The sequence below is a fragment of the Gallinula chloropus genome (genome assembly GCF_964237585.1).
Source record: "Gallinula chloropus genome assembly, chromosome: 1".
Taxonomy (NCBI): domain Eukaryota; kingdom Metazoa; phylum Chordata; class Aves; order Gruiformes; family Rallidae; genus Gallinula; species Gallinula chloropus.
Genome location: NC_140085.1, coordinates 200,832,558 through 200,852,119, shown reverse-complemented (window position 1 = coordinate 200,852,119; position 19,562 = coordinate 200,832,558). Strand labels below are relative to the sequence as shown.

At 47.0% G+C, this 19,562-nt stretch overlaps 1 protein-coding gene across 1 annotated transcript in view; it reads left to right on the top strand.

The window, feature by feature from the left end:
* Window positions 1-224: 224 nt before the first annotated feature.
* Window positions 225-19,562, top strand: part of MAML2 (mastermind like transcriptional coactivator 2) — a gene marked incomplete at both ends in the record, with an annotated part of 218,861 nt that continues 199,523 nt past the window's right edge. Inside the window, one exon of the mRNA XM_084268835.1 lies at window positions 225-626. Within this exon, the coding sequence (XP_084124961.1) occupies window positions 225-626 (402 nt within the window). The remainder of the gene's footprint in view (window positions 627-19,562) is intronic.

Here is a 19,562-nt window from a genome sequence, read left to right as displayed (position 1 = left end):
TCAACCCCCCGCGGGGCCGTCACCGCCCGGGGGCCGGGTGGGGGTGGGCTGGGGGCGCGGGGCTGACCGCCCTCCGCCCCGCCGCCAGCCCCCGGGCTCGGGCTCCCGCCGCTGCCCCCGCCTCTCCTCCCCCCTCACACCCCCCCACACCCCCCCCCCCCCCCCGCTCCTCCATGCGGCAGTGAGGACCGACCCATCCGGAGGGCCAGGACCGGCAGGCAGCGATGGGCGACACGGCTCCCCCCCAGGCCGCGGGGCTGGGGGCCGGGCTGCTGGGGGGGGGCCCGGCGGCGCCCCGGGTGCACAGCGCCATCGTGGAGCGGCTGCGGGCCCGCATCGCCGTCTGCCGCCAGCACCACCTCAGCTGCGAGGGGCGCTACGAGCGGGGCCGCGCCGAGAGCTCCGACCGCGAGCGGGAGAGCACCTTGCAGCTCCTTCACCTCGTGCAGCAGGGCCAGGGCGCCCGCAAGGCCGGCAAGCACCCCAAGGCGGCCGCCGCCGGCGGATCGGCCGCCCCCGCCGCCGCCGCCGCCGCGCCCCCGGACTACCACCAGCACCTCCTCAGCAACGGCGGCATCAACGGGGAGCAGCCGGCGGGGGAGCAGCGCGCCTCGGCCCTCCTGGCGGTGAGTCACAGTGCCCCCTGCCGGCGGGGAGGGGCCGCGTCGCGCGGCTGTGAGAAGACCCCCCCCTCCACCACCACCACCACCCCGCTCCCCTCAGGGCACCCCCGCCTCTCCCCGCCGCCGTCCCTCAGGCCGGGCGTGAAGGCGGGGGCGGCGCCCGGGCCGGGGCTCGTCCCCACCCGGGGTAGGTCCTGGGCGGGGGTGTGGGGAGGGGGGTGTGTGTGGGGAGGTGTGCCCCGTGTCCCGGCTGCCCAGCTCCCTGCACCTCCCGCGCCCGGCCATGGTCCCGACCGAGGTGCTGGGCCTCGCAGTGACATGGAGGGTGTGAGGAGCCGGGTGGCAGGACGGGCGGGCCCGGAGCGGGGTGGGGGGCTGAGGGCCGTGTCCTGCCTCGAAGGGACTGTGGCACTGACTGGGTGTTTACTGAATGGGGTTGTGGTCCTACAAGTGCTTTGCGTGCCGCCGCCGTCACCTCGCCAAGGCGGTGACAGCGGGCATCCCTGAGGAGGGGCACCGGCAGCAAGCACTGTCGGCGCATCCCCAGGCAGGGGTTAAAGTGGCACCAAAGTATCGCTCGACTTCAAAATTGCCTCCCTGCCCCGTTTAGTCCTGTTCACCGGGGCTTCAGGCGGCTATTTTCACTCAAGGTGCCACCTTGCCGCCATGTCCCTTGAACTCAGCCGGTACTCTCGCAGGAGGCGGGCGGGCAGGGCTGAGAGACCGGAGCCTGTGTGCCCGGCTCAGCTGCCCACCTCAGCGACCGGCCCGCTGGCAGCAGCAGCAGCGCTGGATGGGAGCACACAGCGACGTCCAGCATGGCAGCGGCATCCCGCGCCCCGTTGCTCTGAGCCCCACCAGCACCAGAAAGGGTCGATCTGTTATTATGGCAGAGTGTGTTTCTCCCAGCAGAGTTACAAGAGTTTTCCAGGCACTGACACTTTGTAAATGATATGTTGACCTTTTTCAACTGGAAATTGCTCTGAACTTGTCAAGGAGGTGAAGCCTTGTCTCCTGTTACTTTATTGCGAGCAGTCGGTGTACCAGGCTTTTGAAAGGCGTGCTGCACACTGCGCTGCCTTCCAACTTCTAGTTCTCGGCACACAGGCAAAATACTGAGAGGAGTGACTGCGTCCTGATAGGCCCGTGGCTGCTATTCGAACGGCTGAAAATAGACCGTTCCCTCTGCTCCAGACATCAAACCTATCTTTCTTAGCGCCTGACGTATGCAAAAATGGGACCTTTGTGGCTGTTTTCTCTCTTCTTACCCGGGAGTTCGTCGCGGTGCGTGAATCGACGTTTGGGGCTGCGTTACTCAGCATCATTCATAAGGGTGATGATGTAAGCATTAATGCGATAACATTGTGTTCGAGGGGAATTTAGGCACTTCGACCTGACTCAATGTTCAGATTAAATCTCCCCACGTTTCTCGTCACAGTCAAGAAAGCCATTATCTTATTTTTCCAGTGTGTATTAATGAAGTGCCTTGCACTTGTCTTAAGGGAAAGAAAAAGGCTTTTGCCTAATAAAGCACGTCCCAGAAAAATCCACATTCTGAACTCAGGGAGCAGGCCCATGTGTGGGTTTTTTCGTTGCTTTTGGGAGTTTTCTTGCTAGTTGTTACTATTATTATGAAATAGCTGGGAGCAGCTGTTTGAAAGTGCTAAAATGAAACAACTCCAAAGAAAATAGTGAAAGATTTTCATCTTTTAAATGCAGAGAGGTTGTCCTTGTTTCTGAAATACCATTAAAGGTCGTTAAGCTGTTCTTTGCTGGAGAATGCTGTGCATAGCCCTCGCTCCACACTGTGTTTTGCCATACCTCCCAGATAACTCCATGCATATGTGCCTTTTTGACAAGGGAAAGGTCTGACAAAGTCCCCCTCTTTTTTTGCATGCTGGCATTCTGCAATGCTGCTGACAAGGTATGTGACTTCACTGAGCATGACGTCTGGGGCCCCGAACCATGTTTTGACACTGAAGAAATGCTGGCTCATGAAGCAGTATTGTTGTAATGGTATCACGGCACATCAATGATCCTCCCACTCCGTGCTTGACACAGACATTCCTCTTCTGCTGCTCTGGTAGGACTGCCTAATTAAGCGACAGAGAAAGTCATCAGTTCAAAGTCACGTCTCTCTGTCATGGAGGCACATGTCCCCCTTACCAAGAGCCCCTTACGACATTGCTGCAAATACTAAAAAGGAAAAGCAAACCACACAGTGCCTGAGAGGGATGAATTCAAGTGGCTGAGGGTCATGCACCAGGTAGCAGCACAGCATTGTGCTCCCGTTCTTGAAAATTCAGAGGGCAGGGAGGGATAGCCCAGGAAATAATGGGGCCTTGCTTTCACTCTGGTCATAGCTGGAGGATGAATTTGCTCTACCAGTTATTTCAAGGGTACTTGAAAGAGGAAGTTACAAGGCAGGCTAAGTCTATTGTCCTGAGCATTACAAATGGACAGGGAAGAGAACCATCTCTAAGGCAGAAGAATTCATCCTCAGTGGGGTGTTTCCCAAGAGGAAATCCAGTGGAAGCCTTACACGGCACCGATGGCTATTCCTCTAATTCCAGAGTTTTTGCTGGTAGCAGATGTCAGACCTGGGGTGCACAGGGTCCCGGAACAAAACGCAGCTCTGAGCTTCAGTTGTGGCAGGTACAGCTCTGGCAGAAGGAAGCACAAGCCAGTAGCATTTGTGTGAGCCACATGCTGAGCATGTGAGTGAGAATGGGAACATCTCTGACTCTGGGGGAACTGTGAAGCTCCACCTGCCTCGCTGCAGTTTAAAAAGGGAGAAAAATAAAAAATCCACAGAGATAAGCACGAAGGCAGTCATGACTGTCTTCAGGGAGTTCTTGCTATCAGGACGCTCTTTGTCTGCAAAACCAAGCTTGTCCCCGTGCTTCCTCTCCTGAAAATAGCTGGGTTGTTTCCTTTGCTTTGCAGGTCCCTCTGCTCTTGTTACAAGGGCGCTGCCATGTTTAGTGGCACTGGATGGGTCGTTTACACAGTTGGACTCAAGAGTAAATATTTGACACTCGATAACATTTGAAACAACGTTGACTTGAACGTATCAGAGAGCTTGAAGTGACTGTCTGACACTGTTGATACTATTATTTGATTATTATCTTTTCCCAGTAGGCACTTTAAAACCAGCAGAAGGGAGGGACTTTAGTGGCGCTTGGTTTGGGCTTATTTGGCTGCACTACTTTGGCAGGAGCATTTCTTAACTAGAGAGAGGAGAACAGATTTTTTTAGCTGGACCTATGGATGTGGGTGCATGTCAGGGAGAAATTTATTCTTCAGGACACAACCAGGAAAGCTTTTGTACTTTCTACCTCCCTGCATTTCCCAAGAGCTGACATTTGTTTATTTATACCGTGGTGTTACTTTTCATGGTGCAGAGTGGAACAGATAAAATATTCTGTCTCTCTTTTATACATACATCTATATGTATGTATATGCCCTCCAGCACTTAGCTGTTTATATTATTTATGTTATATATAAACAGTTAGCTCTGGAGGGCATTCCTCTGTGGCTTAAGCATTGAACTGGTAAAACCAAAGTTCTTGCTCTGCAGTTTCAAACCTCCAGTGGTCGATTCATTCCTTCGTTCTTCTGACACAGGCAGAGCACCGTATGTTTTGCTCTGTGCAAACCAGAAACTCTGTTTCATGTGCATTATTGTATTATGCTGGTCAGGTTCTTTCATTGCAACCATCACAGCAGTGGCAAAATCTTCCTCCAAGTGTGTTAAAGCAATGTTTTCTGTTGGTGACAAGTGACTTGTTCTACTTTAACTCATCTCAAAGTTGGACTGAATTTATCACTGTAAGGATTGCTAGTATTTTCTGTACTCAAAAGAGTGACTGTGAAAGGGGCCTGCTCCCCAGATGGAGTCTTGCAAGCCAGTGGAAAAGGGAAACAGTCCCATAAAAACAATGTAGCCGAGGAAGAAGGCAATAGGTTAATTCCTCCTACTCCCCTAACTTCTCATCCATGTCAGTATAAAACTGGAAGAGCCAGTGGACTAGTGGTTCCTTGAGGACCACAGTGGAAGACAGGGTTTCTTGACTAGTGCTGAGAGCCATGTTTGGCTTCTAGAACCTCAATTTAGACAGTTATTTTGCGCAGAGACCCTTTAAATGATCATGAAAGTCCTGGCTTTGTTTCCTAAGAGCTTTTTTTTTTTTTTTTTTTTTTTTTTTATGATCCACAGTGTGCTTACTGGGGTTTGGCCTCTCCTGTGTTAGCATTAAAAATCCTCAAGTATTTTGTAAAGAAGGATTGTGCTCTGGTATCTTTTACACTTTTCCTGTCTCCCAAGCTCTTTGCTTTGTTTACTGCTTGGCTGTGATTCAATGATACCTAACAATGCTGAGGTACCCATGCAGAACTAGTTGTGTTTTCTGGACGTACGTAACTTTTGGAAGCGCTCTGAAGCAAGGAGTATGAGGTGATCAGTTATGGGGCCAAGTGAAGTTATGGTGCAGTGAACACAGGTGGATTAAAGTGCAAACCATTTGGTGAAGCTGGGGTGGGATCTTTTGACTGACAAAGTTTGGTGCCGCAGCAATGAGATGTTCTGGTTTTGAGGTGAAGGACTGCTGCCCACTGCTTGTGATACTGAGGGAGCAAAGCTGGGTTCTGATAAAGACAATTATCAGTGTAGCTGAGACAGGTAAAATGAATGTCACATTGCCTTTGTGGGTAGGAAACTTTGATCTGCTGTCATGGACCCTCTGGCCTGCTGGGAGTCATTTGGTGAGGGTAGACACGGGCACCATTTAAAATCTTTGTTCCCCACAGCTGTGAGAAGGCTTTCTGAACCAAAATCAAGAAGACCCCCTGGAAGCTGCATAAAAGCTATATTTAATGAGAAGTTCAGCAAGTGAATTTGTTAAATGTATGTTAGTGTACGAGCCATTTCCATCCTAGATCTCCCATCAAATCTCTTGCCTCCTTTGGAGCTTTTTAAGCTGTGAATACATTTAATGAAAGTCTTCTCTGTTCTGAAACTGTTTAACAGACTGTTTCCACCACCAAAGTTTCTGTAGATAGTGAGCAGAGGAACAGTTTGTCTGTGAGAGCTTGACACGCCAACCCATGGGCTTCTTAACTTCACTATTACAGCATGTCCTCTGATAGAGCTCTTGCATCCCCTGGGGTACTCAAATTGAGCCCCTTGTGTGTAGCACCACAACAAAGGATAGTGAGATACAGTTTCTCTTTCTTCTGTGCTGAGAAGTGTGACTCCAGCAAAAATGTTAGCCACTCTGTGGGGAAATTTGAACCTTAGAAAGGTATGTCTGAGTCAGAGAAGCTGCTTTGATGAAACTTTGACTTATCTCACTATTATTACTTCTCCCCTCACAAAGAATACTGCCTGCAGAAGGTGTTACATTGGGTTCAGTTAGCTTACACTGACCAAAAAAACCCCAGCAACTAGGATAGTCAGCAGGTTAAGAAAGGCCATAACTTGCCTGTCTTCCTCTTCCTAACTGCTGTCAACGGTTCTTACTACCAAGATACCATCTTCAGAGGCCAGTTCTAGTCTTTCTTGTTGAATCTGTTGGATTAGGAAACCAATGGAAAAGAAGAGCTCTATCCCCTCTACTCTGCTCTGGTGAGACCCCACCTGGAGTACTGTGTCCAGCTTTGGAGCCCTAAGCACAAGAAGGAGATGGACCTGTTGGACTGTGTCCAGAGGAGGGCCACAAAGGTGATCAAAGGGCTGGAGCACCTCTCCAGTGAAGACAGGCTGAGAGAGTTGGGCTTGTTCAGCATGGAGAAGAGAAGGCTTCAGAGGGACCTTATAGCAGCTTTCCAGTACCTGAAAGGTTCCTGTAAGAAAGCTGGGGAAGAACTATTCAAAACAGCATGTAGCAATAGGGCAAGGGGTAACAATTTTAAACTAGAAAGGGGAGATTTAGGTTGGATGTTAGGAAAAAGTTCTTCAATATGAAGGTGGTGGATCACTGGCACAGGTTGCCCAGAGAGGTAGTGGAGGTCCCATCCCTGGAGATATTCAAGGTCAGGCTTGATGGGGCTCTGAGCAACCTGATTTAGTGAAGATGTCCCTGCTTACTGCAGGGAAGTTGGACTAGATGACCTCCAAGTGTCCCTTTCAACCTTACACATTCTATGAACCTGTGATTTATGTATCCTGGTCCCTCTGACAACTTTGGGAAGGGTAATATCTCCATTTTTATTGCATGTTCTGTGTGGTGTCGAAGGAGCCGGAAGCTGGCAAGCTGTTCCAGCTAGCAAAGCTCTGGCATAGAGGTGCTGGCTGTGCCAGCAAGCATCACTGTGGCCTTGTGCACATCCTCTGTTGTGCCACTCTTTCCCTTGTATACCTGAGCACTGTCTCACTGCCTAACACGTGGGACCTTGGTCTCTGCTGGGAGTCCAACTCCACATGGTAATGACCTGTCACCACCATTTCTATGGAGTTCAGAAGGTGGTTAAAGGAACTGCTATGCCACATGTAAGAGGGCACACAACCAGCTACGTGGTAAATGGAAGAGCTTTAGCCACCTGGCTGCTCTGAAGAGAAGAGGAGGAACAATGTCTGTTCTCTTTGGCTTCTCTCTGGTGTCTGTATGTCAGTGTTCCCCTGTATGACGTCCCGGTGATGGTAGTGTCAGCAGCACTAGGGTGAAGCTGATGAGATCCATGACAGGTCTGTGTTTTCCCCAAAGCTGAAATCAGTGGCTGTAAACATGAAAGGGATCTTACCCTTATCATGCTGCTACAGTTTGGAACAGCTTTGAGCAGTGAAAGAAGCAGTGGTCTTGGCTGCAGAAAAGGAGTTGATGCCAAGTGAGATTTGGATCACTTTTTCAACTTCACAGTATTAAGAGACAGATTTTTTCTGGGTTTGTTTTTGGGTTTGTTTTTTGGGTGGGTTGTTGGGTTTTTTTTTTAGATGAAAGCATAAACTACTTATGCCCCAGATTTCCCGTGAAGAGCTTGCTATAACCACTTGACAGTCAACTTGTGAATATGTCAAACTTTGTCAAGTCCTTCCAAAGTATTACTAGATGCAGGTAATCAATCCCTAATTGCACAGAAGTGCCAACACCAATACCTAACACAAAATACCTGCAACTGTCGAGCAACAGTTCTTAGATGTGAGCACTGTACAATAAAATCTCAGTGTTTCTATTCTGACATTAGAGTCTATTCAACATTGCTTCTGTTGTTTCACTTCCATAAACCCCAGTCTCCTCTATGAAAAATGCTATTTATCACCTTTGTAAAGTGCATTGAGATCTGATGGTGAGTTTTGTGGCTTAGAAGCCAAATTCATTATTGAGGGGGCCTAAGACAGGATATTTGAATGTTTGCTTTGGCCAAGCTGCAGACAATGTGCATGAGTTGATGGATTCTTCTTACTTCACTTCTGTGTTTTGAGCCTTTGAGGTGCACTCCAATCACCTTTCCAGCCTTTGACCCACAGGTATGGCTACCGGAAATACAAACCCATATGAGTCATTTACATAATCACTCCCAGGGCTGGGATTTTATGGCACCAGGTTGCCAAGGTTCACAATAAATATGCAAGATGTGGCGGTGCCCCTTCCTTTTAGGAGAGAAAAGCATTTCCCATTTTTTTATTCATAATCATAAAAGTATGCTTCATATTTTCTTGCTTTGCTTGCTCTTGGTTCTGCTCAGTTTGTACTAAAATTAGCCTCCCAGTTATTTTGGCTGTGTCCAAGCACTTCATGTACTTGATGCTCCAGCAAACTGGGAGGAAAGTGAGGCTGGAACTGAGAGCGTATACACAGGTCATCTGCTCTTGGTCAAGGCTGCAGCTGTACCCCCAGCACTAGCAGGTGGGAGCCACGTTGTCCAGCATGTGTTGCCTCCCATCTGCTAAGATAACTGTACTGTAGTAATGAAGGAATGTTCATGTCTATGCCTGTGGCTTCGCACACAGGTGGTGGCATTTCCCTGAAGGAATTTCTTTTGTTCAGAAAGGGCTCCTGTTGCTATTTTTATCTCTGTCACTCAGGTATCATTCTGATGTGCTCGCAAACCCAGCTGAATCAAGGTGCACATAAATTAGTGCCAATTAGAAACTGGCATGTAAGTGCTTCTGACACAGTGAGGAAGCAGCTCTTGCAAACCCATTTACCTGCTGCCCAAGCCTGAAGCTAGCTGAAGATCCTGAACTAGCAGATAAAACCCCAAGAAGGTTCATCGGGGCTATTCTGCTTTAATGCAAAACATGCTGTTGAGCAAGTGTCATCCCTGTGGTACCCTGGCTTTATTACAGAGCTCTGCAGGCACCTCCCTAGGGTAGGTGTTACACAAACACCCAGTGAGGACCATGCCCTTCCCTGCATACCTTAGGGCCTCGAGAGACAAGATAGACAAAGAATGGAAGAAGGAACAGAAGCAGAGAAAGGTCAAGTGTCTTGTCCGAGGTCAAAGAGCAGGTCAGTGGCAGAGCTGGGAACGGAGCCCAGATTTCCTGACTCCTAGTCCAGCACTCTATTAATCATCTCTGTGCTTTGTGTTCTGTGGCCTGTTACTGTCCATAGGAAATGTGAGGATGACTTTCCAACAGCTTCAGAGTTACTTCTTAGTTTTGGAAACTTGATCATCAGCACACTATCGAGATAAAGAGGTCATGTACTGGACATACGCACTGGAGGATTCAGAACTAAGTGCTCTAGGTATTGATTTCATTCCAGGACACAGAAGAAACACTTGGGACTATGAAATATGGCTTTTCAAAGTCAGATTTTTAAGTGTCTTTTTTTCCCTTACATTTTGTACAAAGTGGTTTGTTTTCATGGAGTTACTCATCACAGTTGAACTCCTACATTGGTGCTTGCCCTATAAATTATTTTTTTTCCTTGAAAATGAGCCACAGCAGTTATTTAGTTAGCAGGGCTTTTTTTTTTTTCTCTGTGGAATTTACCAATGAAACAGTCAGAAAAGCAGTCAACAGTGCTGAGACACTTGTGATTCTTACTTATTTTCATTCCTCCCCGTGCACTGTATTCAGTTTTCAGTCCTTCGATGGAATTATCTTGATCACAAAGAAGTTAATTATACCTGTGAGATTTTTTTTCTTTTTTTCCTTCCCAAAAATTTGGACTTGAGGCAAAACTCTGGCTACTGTGGTAATGACTTACCGCGAGTCTCTTGTAAACAATAGTATAATCACTTTCTTATAGTCATGGCAACAGTGTTGAAGCAATGAGCTTACTGAACACAATGTGCACTGTCTCCGCTGAATAGCTGTTGCAGCGCTGAAGTGTATGCTGCTCATTTTCAGAGGACTCAGGGACATAAATTATTCAGCAAAACAACGCTGCTTCAGAGAGCGTGTTCGAAATCACTGTATTTTGCACCAGCCAAAGAAGGATGCTGATCTGTGCCGCCAGGGCTGTGTTTAATTACTGTACGACAGTGTGCTCCTAGGGCCAGGTCCGTGCCCGCTGAATGTAAGTGTGTCTGTCTCAAACCGTGTGAGAACTGTGCTACCTGTGGGCAGGGCCAGGCTGCTTCCAGTAATGAGTGCCACCGTGGGAAACCCCGAACCTGGAGGGTAAAACTGCTCGGGTGAATGTGTCCTCCACATATGCATGGGGCGAGAGATGGTGGCTGGGTGCAGAAGGAGGAGGTTGTTTTAATGGACAAGGAGTTCACTCCCACAGGGCTGATCCTTTCCTTGGCCCAGAGGACCACCTGGACTCCTGTTCGTGGGTTGGACAGGCAACTTGGAGAGTGGATGGCTTCATAGGAAGCTTCAGAATTGAACCCCAAGACAAAGAGTTGTCTCTGATTTTTCTGTTTATTTTGGGTTTACAGTGCTCGTTCAAATAATTAGACCTGGAGGAAAGACCTTGTTGGCAACAGTTTTTGTTTTGGGATGAGTCATTCCACCAGATTTCAGAAATGCCACCCCAGTGACAGTTGGCAAAAATGCTGTATGGGCTGTTCAGTTTATGTTTTTCACTTTGGAAAATCAGACCATTTATTTAGGGTTCTGTTGCTTTAGAAACCATCTCTAGATACTCAAATTTCTTTCCCTTTCCCTTTCCCTCTCTCCTCTTTCCTTATCTTCCCTCTCTCTTTCTCCCTCCCCCCTTTTTCCTCCATTCCCATCTCTTTTTTCTCCCTTTGCCTTCTTCCTCCCTGTCCCCCTCCCTTCCTTTTTTTTTTCTCTCTCCTTTTCCCCCTTTTTTTTCTTCTCCCCTTCCCATCGTTTTTCACACCACCACCACCACCACCACCCCCCCCGCCCCCCATTTCCCTTTTTCCTCACTGTGGTATCTCAACATCTGAGCTTTTGAGTCTCACTTCTGATCTGATTCATTCCCTCCTGAAACTGCCTGTGGGAAATACTATGGACATCTTGTGGAACATCAGCCTAATGAAGGATCAAGCTCTTTATTTCTGGTTGTTATGATAGTTTACGGGAAATTATTTTGTTTTCCATAGACATGCATTCTCTCTGCTTCTCTAAAAGCTTTTGGTTCAACAGCCTTCCAATCTAGATGCACTTGGTCTTCAGCAGTGGGCTGCTTACCTCCATGGCCCAGTTCCCGGAAACAGTTATGCATGTGCTTAATTGTGCACACATGGGTACTCGCACTGAAATCAAGATGTGAAGAATTAAGCAAGTCTAGAAGTATTTGCAGGGTTTGGTCTTTGTTCAACAAACAGGCCTCTGCCTGGCTGAAGCCCACTATGTGCTACAAAAAGAAACGGAATTCTAAAGTTAAGTACTGTATTAATCAATTGACTTATTTCCTTAAACCAGTTAATTCTGTACTTTTAAAAACTACTTTCCATTTTTCCTGCAAATCCAATTGCCCTTCCTTTCACACTCATTTTTCCTCCTCACTGCTCAAGTCCCAGCAGACCTGAGCTGCCAGCCACATGATCCCCTTTCATAATGACTTGAGTTCCGACCTTTCTTTTTTCCTACTAACTTTGTGTATTACCATAATGGCTCCTCGGACAGATTTTGGCCAGCTTTTAGGGAGAGAGAGGCTCACAGTGTTTCAGACCTTCATTTCCAAGAGCAGTATTAAATATAATCCTTATAATTATAGCACTGACACTTGGACCACTGTAGTTCAGGCTGTGTCAATATGTCGTCAAAAGCTCTTTCTCGGGAGCTGGAACTCAGTCATGTTGATTGAACTGAAATTTGATGGCCAGCAGCTGCAAACACACTCTGGCCCCATCCCCCCACCTCCTTGCTTTTTTTTTCCCCCCTTCTACCACAAAATCCTCTTGCTTTGTGCCAAAACCACGAGTTTACAGAAACTAGATAATGGCTGATTCCAGGCTCAGTTATTCCAAGTCATACCTTTTGGGTACACATAGAGTGCCCGTCGAGGGGAGTGCTTGAGGCAACCTAAAGGCAAGGCACAGTCTGCTATGTGTGCCCACACCTGTGAACCTGGGAGCACAGCCCCAGGTGCAGCATGAAGGCTCTCCTCCGAACACGCCTGAACATCTCCGGCTTGGAGCTCATAGGATGACATTAGTGTCACACTCGGCAGCTAAGGAAGCTGTAGGCATGTCTGTGAGGGTCCAGTGAGAGCACGGTTGGGAGCACCACAGTTCTTTCCCCTCTTGTTGCCATGCAGGCCTCACTATCTGTCTAAGCAAAGGCATCAGGACAGGGGTAATTCCCAGCAATAGTTCTTACTGCAAATTTAATGCACACTTTTTTAGCCCTAGGGGTCTGGGGAAGAAAAGCCCACATGTTTGAATTGACAAAAAATATTTTCAAATGGTGTCCAGCAGATGTATAACACAATCCTGTATTTTTTTCCGCTTAAAAACCAAAACAACTCCCCAGCATTCATCACATGAGATATTCAGGTATTAAAAAGTGCCCCTTGCCAGTACACAGTAACTACTTTTCATAAGGCCTTTTAGTCCATGTATTTACAGGTGGACCAGAATAGCTCTGCAGAAGTTAATCCAGTCCCTTGAGTAAACAGTATGTGCTCCTAAAACTTTCCATATATACCAACCATATGTAAAGCCTTTGACATGCATTTGCACTATACACAATACATCTGAGGGGCTCCGATAGAGCCAGGATGGCTAGTGAGGTCAGTAACCCCCTCACTAACATACTGGATGTGTGTTCACTCTGTCAAGCCCAGGAAGGGTAACTGCATTTGGATGACCGGTGTGTCGAAAGGGCGATTTACTGAAACGGGCCATTATGTGGTTCTCGGAGCCCTCTCCCTGGACATACTGTCTGTGCTTGGGTCTCCCAGGCTGTCATCAAAGCACAGTCTCTTCCACACAGGTCAGAAGGACTCTTCATCACAGCCTCATGCCGCCTTTTTTTGGTCACAAAATTCAAACTTATGCCCTTCCCTGGGTAAGGTCCTTCTCTTCTGTCCCCCTCCTCCACTTCCCAAAGCTATTAGCTGTTCCTCCTCCTCCACACTCACCCCTCTCTCACCTGGGCTATTTGCCTCCCTTCTCTCCTTTCATGCTCCTGACACTGCTTCGTAATGTTGTTTTTCTAACTTGGAAGAAAGGGCCAGAGGGCCAGGCTGACTGAGAAATGTTGAACACATGGTTTCCACATGTTCTCCTCATCTTCCCTCATACCACTTCTCTGCCTTTTTCTCTTTGCTTCAACTGGAAATCTAATGAGCACGAGTGTGTTCTCTCATTAGTTTTATAAAGGACAAGCTCATTGTCTCAAGAAACACAGAGTAGAAACTTCTGTGAGTTGGCAGTGCAGTTGTAGGTTCTCCGGTCTCTCACCACAGGCCATGGGTGCTCACTGACTGGGCATGGAGCGTGAGCGCTCAGGCTCCAGTTCAGAAAAATACTTAAATAACATGTGTGAAGTTAAACATGGCTAAATGCTTTTCAGTTTCTGTGCTGCTGCCTTGAAGTGGGACCCCATATTGGAGAAGTCATCCTTATTGGCCTGATTCAGCAAATGCTTATGAGTATACCAAACTTTTAAGCACACATGTCCATCATATCGCATATTTAGTGACTCTTAAATAGGGTGAGGTGGTACAGGCAAGGAAGAAAATGTGGAAGCTCTCCTGCCTACCTCTGACATTTCAATTAGTGCCTCACAATCTGAGTGTCTCTGAATTCTAAATACACTTTGGTAGGGCTGCCTACATGCCACCCTAATGTTCTGTAATGTAGTTGTGTTGCGTGCTCGTGTGCAGATTATTTAGAGGAACTGCAAGTAAATTAAAAGCAATTAAGCCTTAGAAAGGAAATGTTCTTACAAAGCAGTATTTCTACGGCTGTGCTTGATGGTGAGTTGGACCCTTGGACCCTCAGATTACTCTCCTGCATCCCAGTGATCAATCTGGGAACAGCTAAGAGTTCAAATCTTTTTGACTTATAATATCTAGGCATCTAATCTTCTCTGTATTGAACTGAAACCAATGGGAGCTGGACACCTAATGGGATTTTTGGATCTCAGCCTAAAATCTCTGGAGTGCTTTGGAAAATTTATCCCTAGGAGGTTTTGCTTGAGTCAAGAATATAGACTGGAGTCATCGCTCACAAAAAAAAAGACCAACATGTGACATCAGTCAATGAGTCATCCATCAGTGCCAGAGGTCAAAGTATTCTTTGTATTTACCTAAGATGTAGTTACCTATTTACTTTCTGGAAAGATGTTCGTAGTACTAACATGACATTTTGGGTTGCTGCTCAGTGAAAACACTATTTGAGAATGCCTGTGTAAAGACAGGCCTTGTCATTTCTTTAAAAGTTAGAAATGCTAGAGAATAAATGTAAAAGGCCCGTTTCCTTCCGTGCTAGTATGTGTGGTCTAGGAAAAGTCCTGAATGGCTCTAGTAAGAGACTGTCCAGTCTCTTTTCTTGCCAATGATGTAAGCATTGCTCCTTCAGAGAAGGCTGAATTGTTATTCTATCATTGCCACCTTGTGATCTGTCACTGTTTCCGCTTTCCCTCTGTTTTGGCTTCTCATTCTTTCAATCCATTACTGAAAATATATTTTAAAGAATGAAGGCAATAATTTATTAAAAAGGGATTTACCTGTGAAGGACTCTAGGCATACCACACGCAGGCAGGTCCCAGCCAGGAAATCCAGTGTTAATGTGGAAACTCCATCCCTCAGGCTCACTGCTTCTCCCGGGTGCTTGGTCCTTGCTGCGTACTGGGATGCCTGGACTTCCCAGCACATGTGGTAACCATCGATCTTACCGTGGTGTCAGAGGCCAGTGCTAGGAGCTGAGGGCAGAAGTGGAACTGAGTGCAAAGGAGGAGAGTGAAATTTTGCTGTCAGTGCCTGAGTCTCTCTCTCTCTCTCTCTCTCTGTACAACTCTAAGCCATTCCAACAAAGGAAGATTGAAAATTACCCTGGGAATAGGAAAGCAAATCAGTAAAGACCAGGATAACCATCATTTCAGGGAGGAGAAAAAGAACTTGACTTCCGTTGAGTTCTTTATTTGTATTATTTTTCAAAGTAAAAGCCTCACTGATCCAACCTGACCAGCTCCACAGCAGCAGTGTGAGAAGCACCAAGTGGCCAGATCTGTTTCATGAGCCCTATTACTTTGTAGGGGAGTCCCAAGCCATTGCCTCACACAGGAGCAAGTAGCTACCTGTCAGGACTCACTACTTCTGAAATAGTCTGTAAGGATACGAGATTACAGGAGCAATGGACTTGGAAGCAAAACAAAGCTACCTATAGCAAGACACCTTTAATTCCTCCACGAGAAACACTGCCAGCCAGAGTCTCTTGCAACCCTCTCATCTAATCTGACATATCAGTATCTTTACTGCATTTATTACCTTGTTATCAAGCAATGACAGGAAGCAGATTGGGGCCTTGGTAGAAGCATGAGGCAGAGAGGCAGAAATGAGGCATACTGTTGTACAAAGGTTAAAAGAGCTCCTACAAGCAGGGCACTGAGTACTGCAAACAGCAGACCTTCTTGTCCTTCCCTCACTGTCTTTTCGGTGGTGAGGACCTGGCTGCACAGCCTGTTTGGTGTGGGAAACTGGGAAACCTGTTCAAAGGTTTCCTCTGCCTTAGAGGGTTCCTCCAGCAAAATTCAAGTGCAAGGCCATAGATGTCAATAATATGTCTGAGCATTAACTCAGGAACATGATTAATGAGATAATTTTTCTGAACAGGTGCTGCAGATTCTGCACCCCTGGATTTCATTTGGTTGTCCTGATGGGAACGAGCTACAGCTACTGTCCGTGTTTATTTCCAGTTAGTTTGACTCGCAGCACTCCTCCGTAGCCCATGAGTAGGATGCTCAAGTTAATCAACCCTCCCCTTCGCTGCCTCCCCCACTTTTGTTTATATGTCTGCTCTTGCATCACAGAAACACTTCCAGCCATTCCTCTTACACAGCACAGTTACTGAGGCAAAAGACTTGTCTAGTTACACTCCAGCAGAAACTCAAATAAATGAACACTGAACAAGATGCATACTTTGCCCAAAAAGTGGATCCCAAACCGAGTAGAACAGACCAGCGCCCAGAAGTGTTTATGAGGGTCTCTCAAGGACCTCAGGCTCTTTCAAACAGAGGGATGCACTCCTAGGATGCAGCATCAGAAAAACAAAAAAAGCTTCCTGCCTCCTAGCCAGGTTAGGGATGCAGCGGTGCCAAGTCTTTCCTCAGTAGCCAGGACAGGCTGCTTAGCAGGAGACACGCTCAGTGCCTGCCCTGCTCACAGCAGGCAGAGGAAGGTCTGCTGATTCATGAGAACTGTCCTGAAAAGGAGAACACAAAATCAAGCAGGAGCATTTGGTTCTTATTTAAACAGTTGCAGCTTGCCCTGGTGATGCCGCACACCGGTGTGTGTAAAGGCTGTGGGCCAGCAGTAAATAGCACACTGGGGCTGTTGTTGCTGATGGCAAGAGACACCTCTGATGCAAAGCGGGCAGGGCTGCACTGTGAAGCAGGATGGTGGTATGAAGGACTTTATGTTTGTTTTCCCTGTATGGGCCACATGATTCTTTGGCTTGCACAGGGACACCAGGAAGATGTTTGAGAGCTTTTGCCCCATCAATCTGTGAAGAGAACGAGCACGTGGTGTTTACCAGGTGTGATGGCTTTACATGCAGAAAAGCACTCAAGTAGCTGGGTACAAAGCCACTTGTATGCAAAACTGTATCTCTAGAGGTTTATGTCTTATAATTTATAGTAAAAGGCCACAGGTCTATTTAAAATCCACAAAAGCTCAGGACTAGGACCTGCTAAATTTTTGTCTGGCCTTACTATGCTACTGTGTGCAGTGTAAACTATCTATGAACATGTAGCATAAATACAGCCTAGAAGTATACAGGCATGGGAAAATGTCAGTCAGTGTGTCTTGGTTTCGCCCCAGACAGTAAATGAACACCATGTATTCTTCCCCTCTCCAAAGGGGATAAGGAGGAGAATGGAAAAGAACCTCATGGGTTGGGATGAAGACAGTTTAATAGGACAGCAAAGGAAGATTATAATAATAATAAAATAATAACAACAACAACAGCAACAATAATAACAATAATAACACTAATGTATTATTATTATTTACTTCCACATGTGGAATTAAAATAAGCCAATCAAATGTGCAGGGAAGTGATTGTGCCCCTGTACTTGGCATTAGTGAGGCCACACCTTGAGTACTGTGTCCAGTTCTGGCCTCCTCACCATAAGAAGGACATTGAGGTCCTCAAGCAAGTCCAGAGAAGGGCAACCAGGCTGGTGAAGGGGCTGGAGGGCAAATAATGAGGAACAGCTGAGGGAGCTGGGGCTGCTTAGTCTGGAGAGGAGGAGGCTGAGGGGAGACCTTATCACCACCTACAACTACCTGAAGGGAGGTTGTAGAGAGGTGCGCAATGGTCTCTTCAGCCAGGTGACAGGAGATAGGACAAGGGGAAATGGCCTCAAGCTGCGCCAGGGCAGGTTTAGATTAGATATTAGAAAAAAATGGTTTTACTGAAAGAGTTGTCAGGACCTGGAACAGGCTGCCCAGGGAGGTGGTTGGGTCACCTTCCCTGGATGTGTTTAAAAAAAGAGTGGATGACGTACTTGGGGATATGTTTTAGCTTAGGATGGGAATGGTTGGACTTGATGATCTTTGAAGGTCTTTTCCAACCTTGTGATTCTGTGATTCTGAACGCAGAAAGTGAACATGCAGACCCTTGGCTAGGGCAGGACCCTTCAGTTTTATACCCAATCTCGTTATGTTCTTCTGATTAAGACCATTGAGAGAAAGAAGAGAATCTGTACCAATATCAACAAGGCTGAAATTTCATCTCTGGTTAACAAGCCATTTGATCTTTGCTTGCTGGAATCCAATCTGATCTCCTCTGGCTGAGGCATCCCCTTGGGGCTTATATCCTGGTGCACGTCTGCAGCCATCAGCAGCAGCACACAAGGGAGCAATATGAGGAACGTCACGTCCATCCTTAGGCTTCCCAGCCTGTTGACAGGAACACAGCCACTCTTGCAAAGCCCCACAAGCTTTTCTGGGTCTGTAGGTTTTGAGACTGCTGTGGCAGTGCATCACACAGTCCCTGGAGTCCCAGGAGGGAATTGTGTTGTGTCTCTGTATCACTGTGGTTGTGCTAGTGACCTTGGTCACACAGGAGACAGGGGTCATGTTACCACTGATGAAAAAAGGACAAGGCCACAGTGAGACGTTATGTTCTTAAACTAAGGAAAAATAATAATAATAATAAAACAGTTTCTGTAGCAGAACAGCAGAACTCCACTTGGATTGACTTGCTCTGTTCAGCTCATAAGTACATAATCATAGAGTATCCTTTTTTTTCTGTCCTTGTTCCTGTTAACACACAGACACTTGTGTGCTAGCCACTGTTTTCACCACCACCGAGTTCTAGAGGTCAGCGACTTCTACATTACAATTTACAAGCTATCAAAGTGTTGGCTAAAGAGCCAGCTTTTTTAGGATGGTAGCTGAGAGACTCATTTCCTCTGTGGATGAGCCACAGAAACGAATGCATGTCACACACTGACCAGAAGGTCATATTTTGGCACCTTCACTATGCACATGTAACCCAGCAGCTGGGGTGAAGCAATCTTAGAATGGCATCAAACATATCATCAGGACAACCCCGTCATACTGTGGGCATCATGCAAAGTACTCTTGATGAAAATGAGAGTTAAACTCTCAGTTATTTAGGTACATCCAGCTTTGCATTCGTGGCTGCTAATCCTACCTGAGGTGTATATATGTCTGTTGTGCAGAAACCACATGCTCTTGCTTAACCTATTTAGCACCTACACCAAAGTAGGTCTGGCTGAGGGCATGGCTTAGTGCAGTTCTGCAGTAACTGGGACTGCAACCTGTATAACTGAAGCACTGTTAGTGCACCAATCCATCCCATGGTTTTGGCTTGCATCATTCACCACAAAGGATGGATAAATTCACCCAAAGGTTGTATTGGACCAAGGCAGACCCTGCAGACCCTCTGCATGAAGGCTTGTGGCTCGTGGTTCTCAGTCACACGTGTGTTGGTGAGGAAATACTAACCATGGCGGGATTTTTGCCATGGAGGCTGACACCCTCAAGTCACTAGTCCAGAGAATATGGCTTCAGGCAGGCTTACTCTGAGGCCAGGCACGCTGAAAGCACAGTGTTACCCACCTTTCCATTTAAGCCTGATTCCTTGGTGTATTATTTCCATTTTGAACTTTTCCCAGATAATTCATTTTTTTGGATGCTATAAAAATAGCTAAATAATTTTATAAAGTCTGGAGGACTTTCTTTTGCACCAGGATTTGAATTGGAGATGGCTGTTTGGGGGCCAATTTACCTCAAAATTCTACTTTGTCTATAAGGACCTAGTCGTGCTGTGGCATTTCCAGCCTACAAACTTTTTTTTTTACTTTAACGAGGGCTTTAAAACTAAACCAGCAAAATCATAGTCCAAACAAATTATAATATTGCTTGTGCCAGG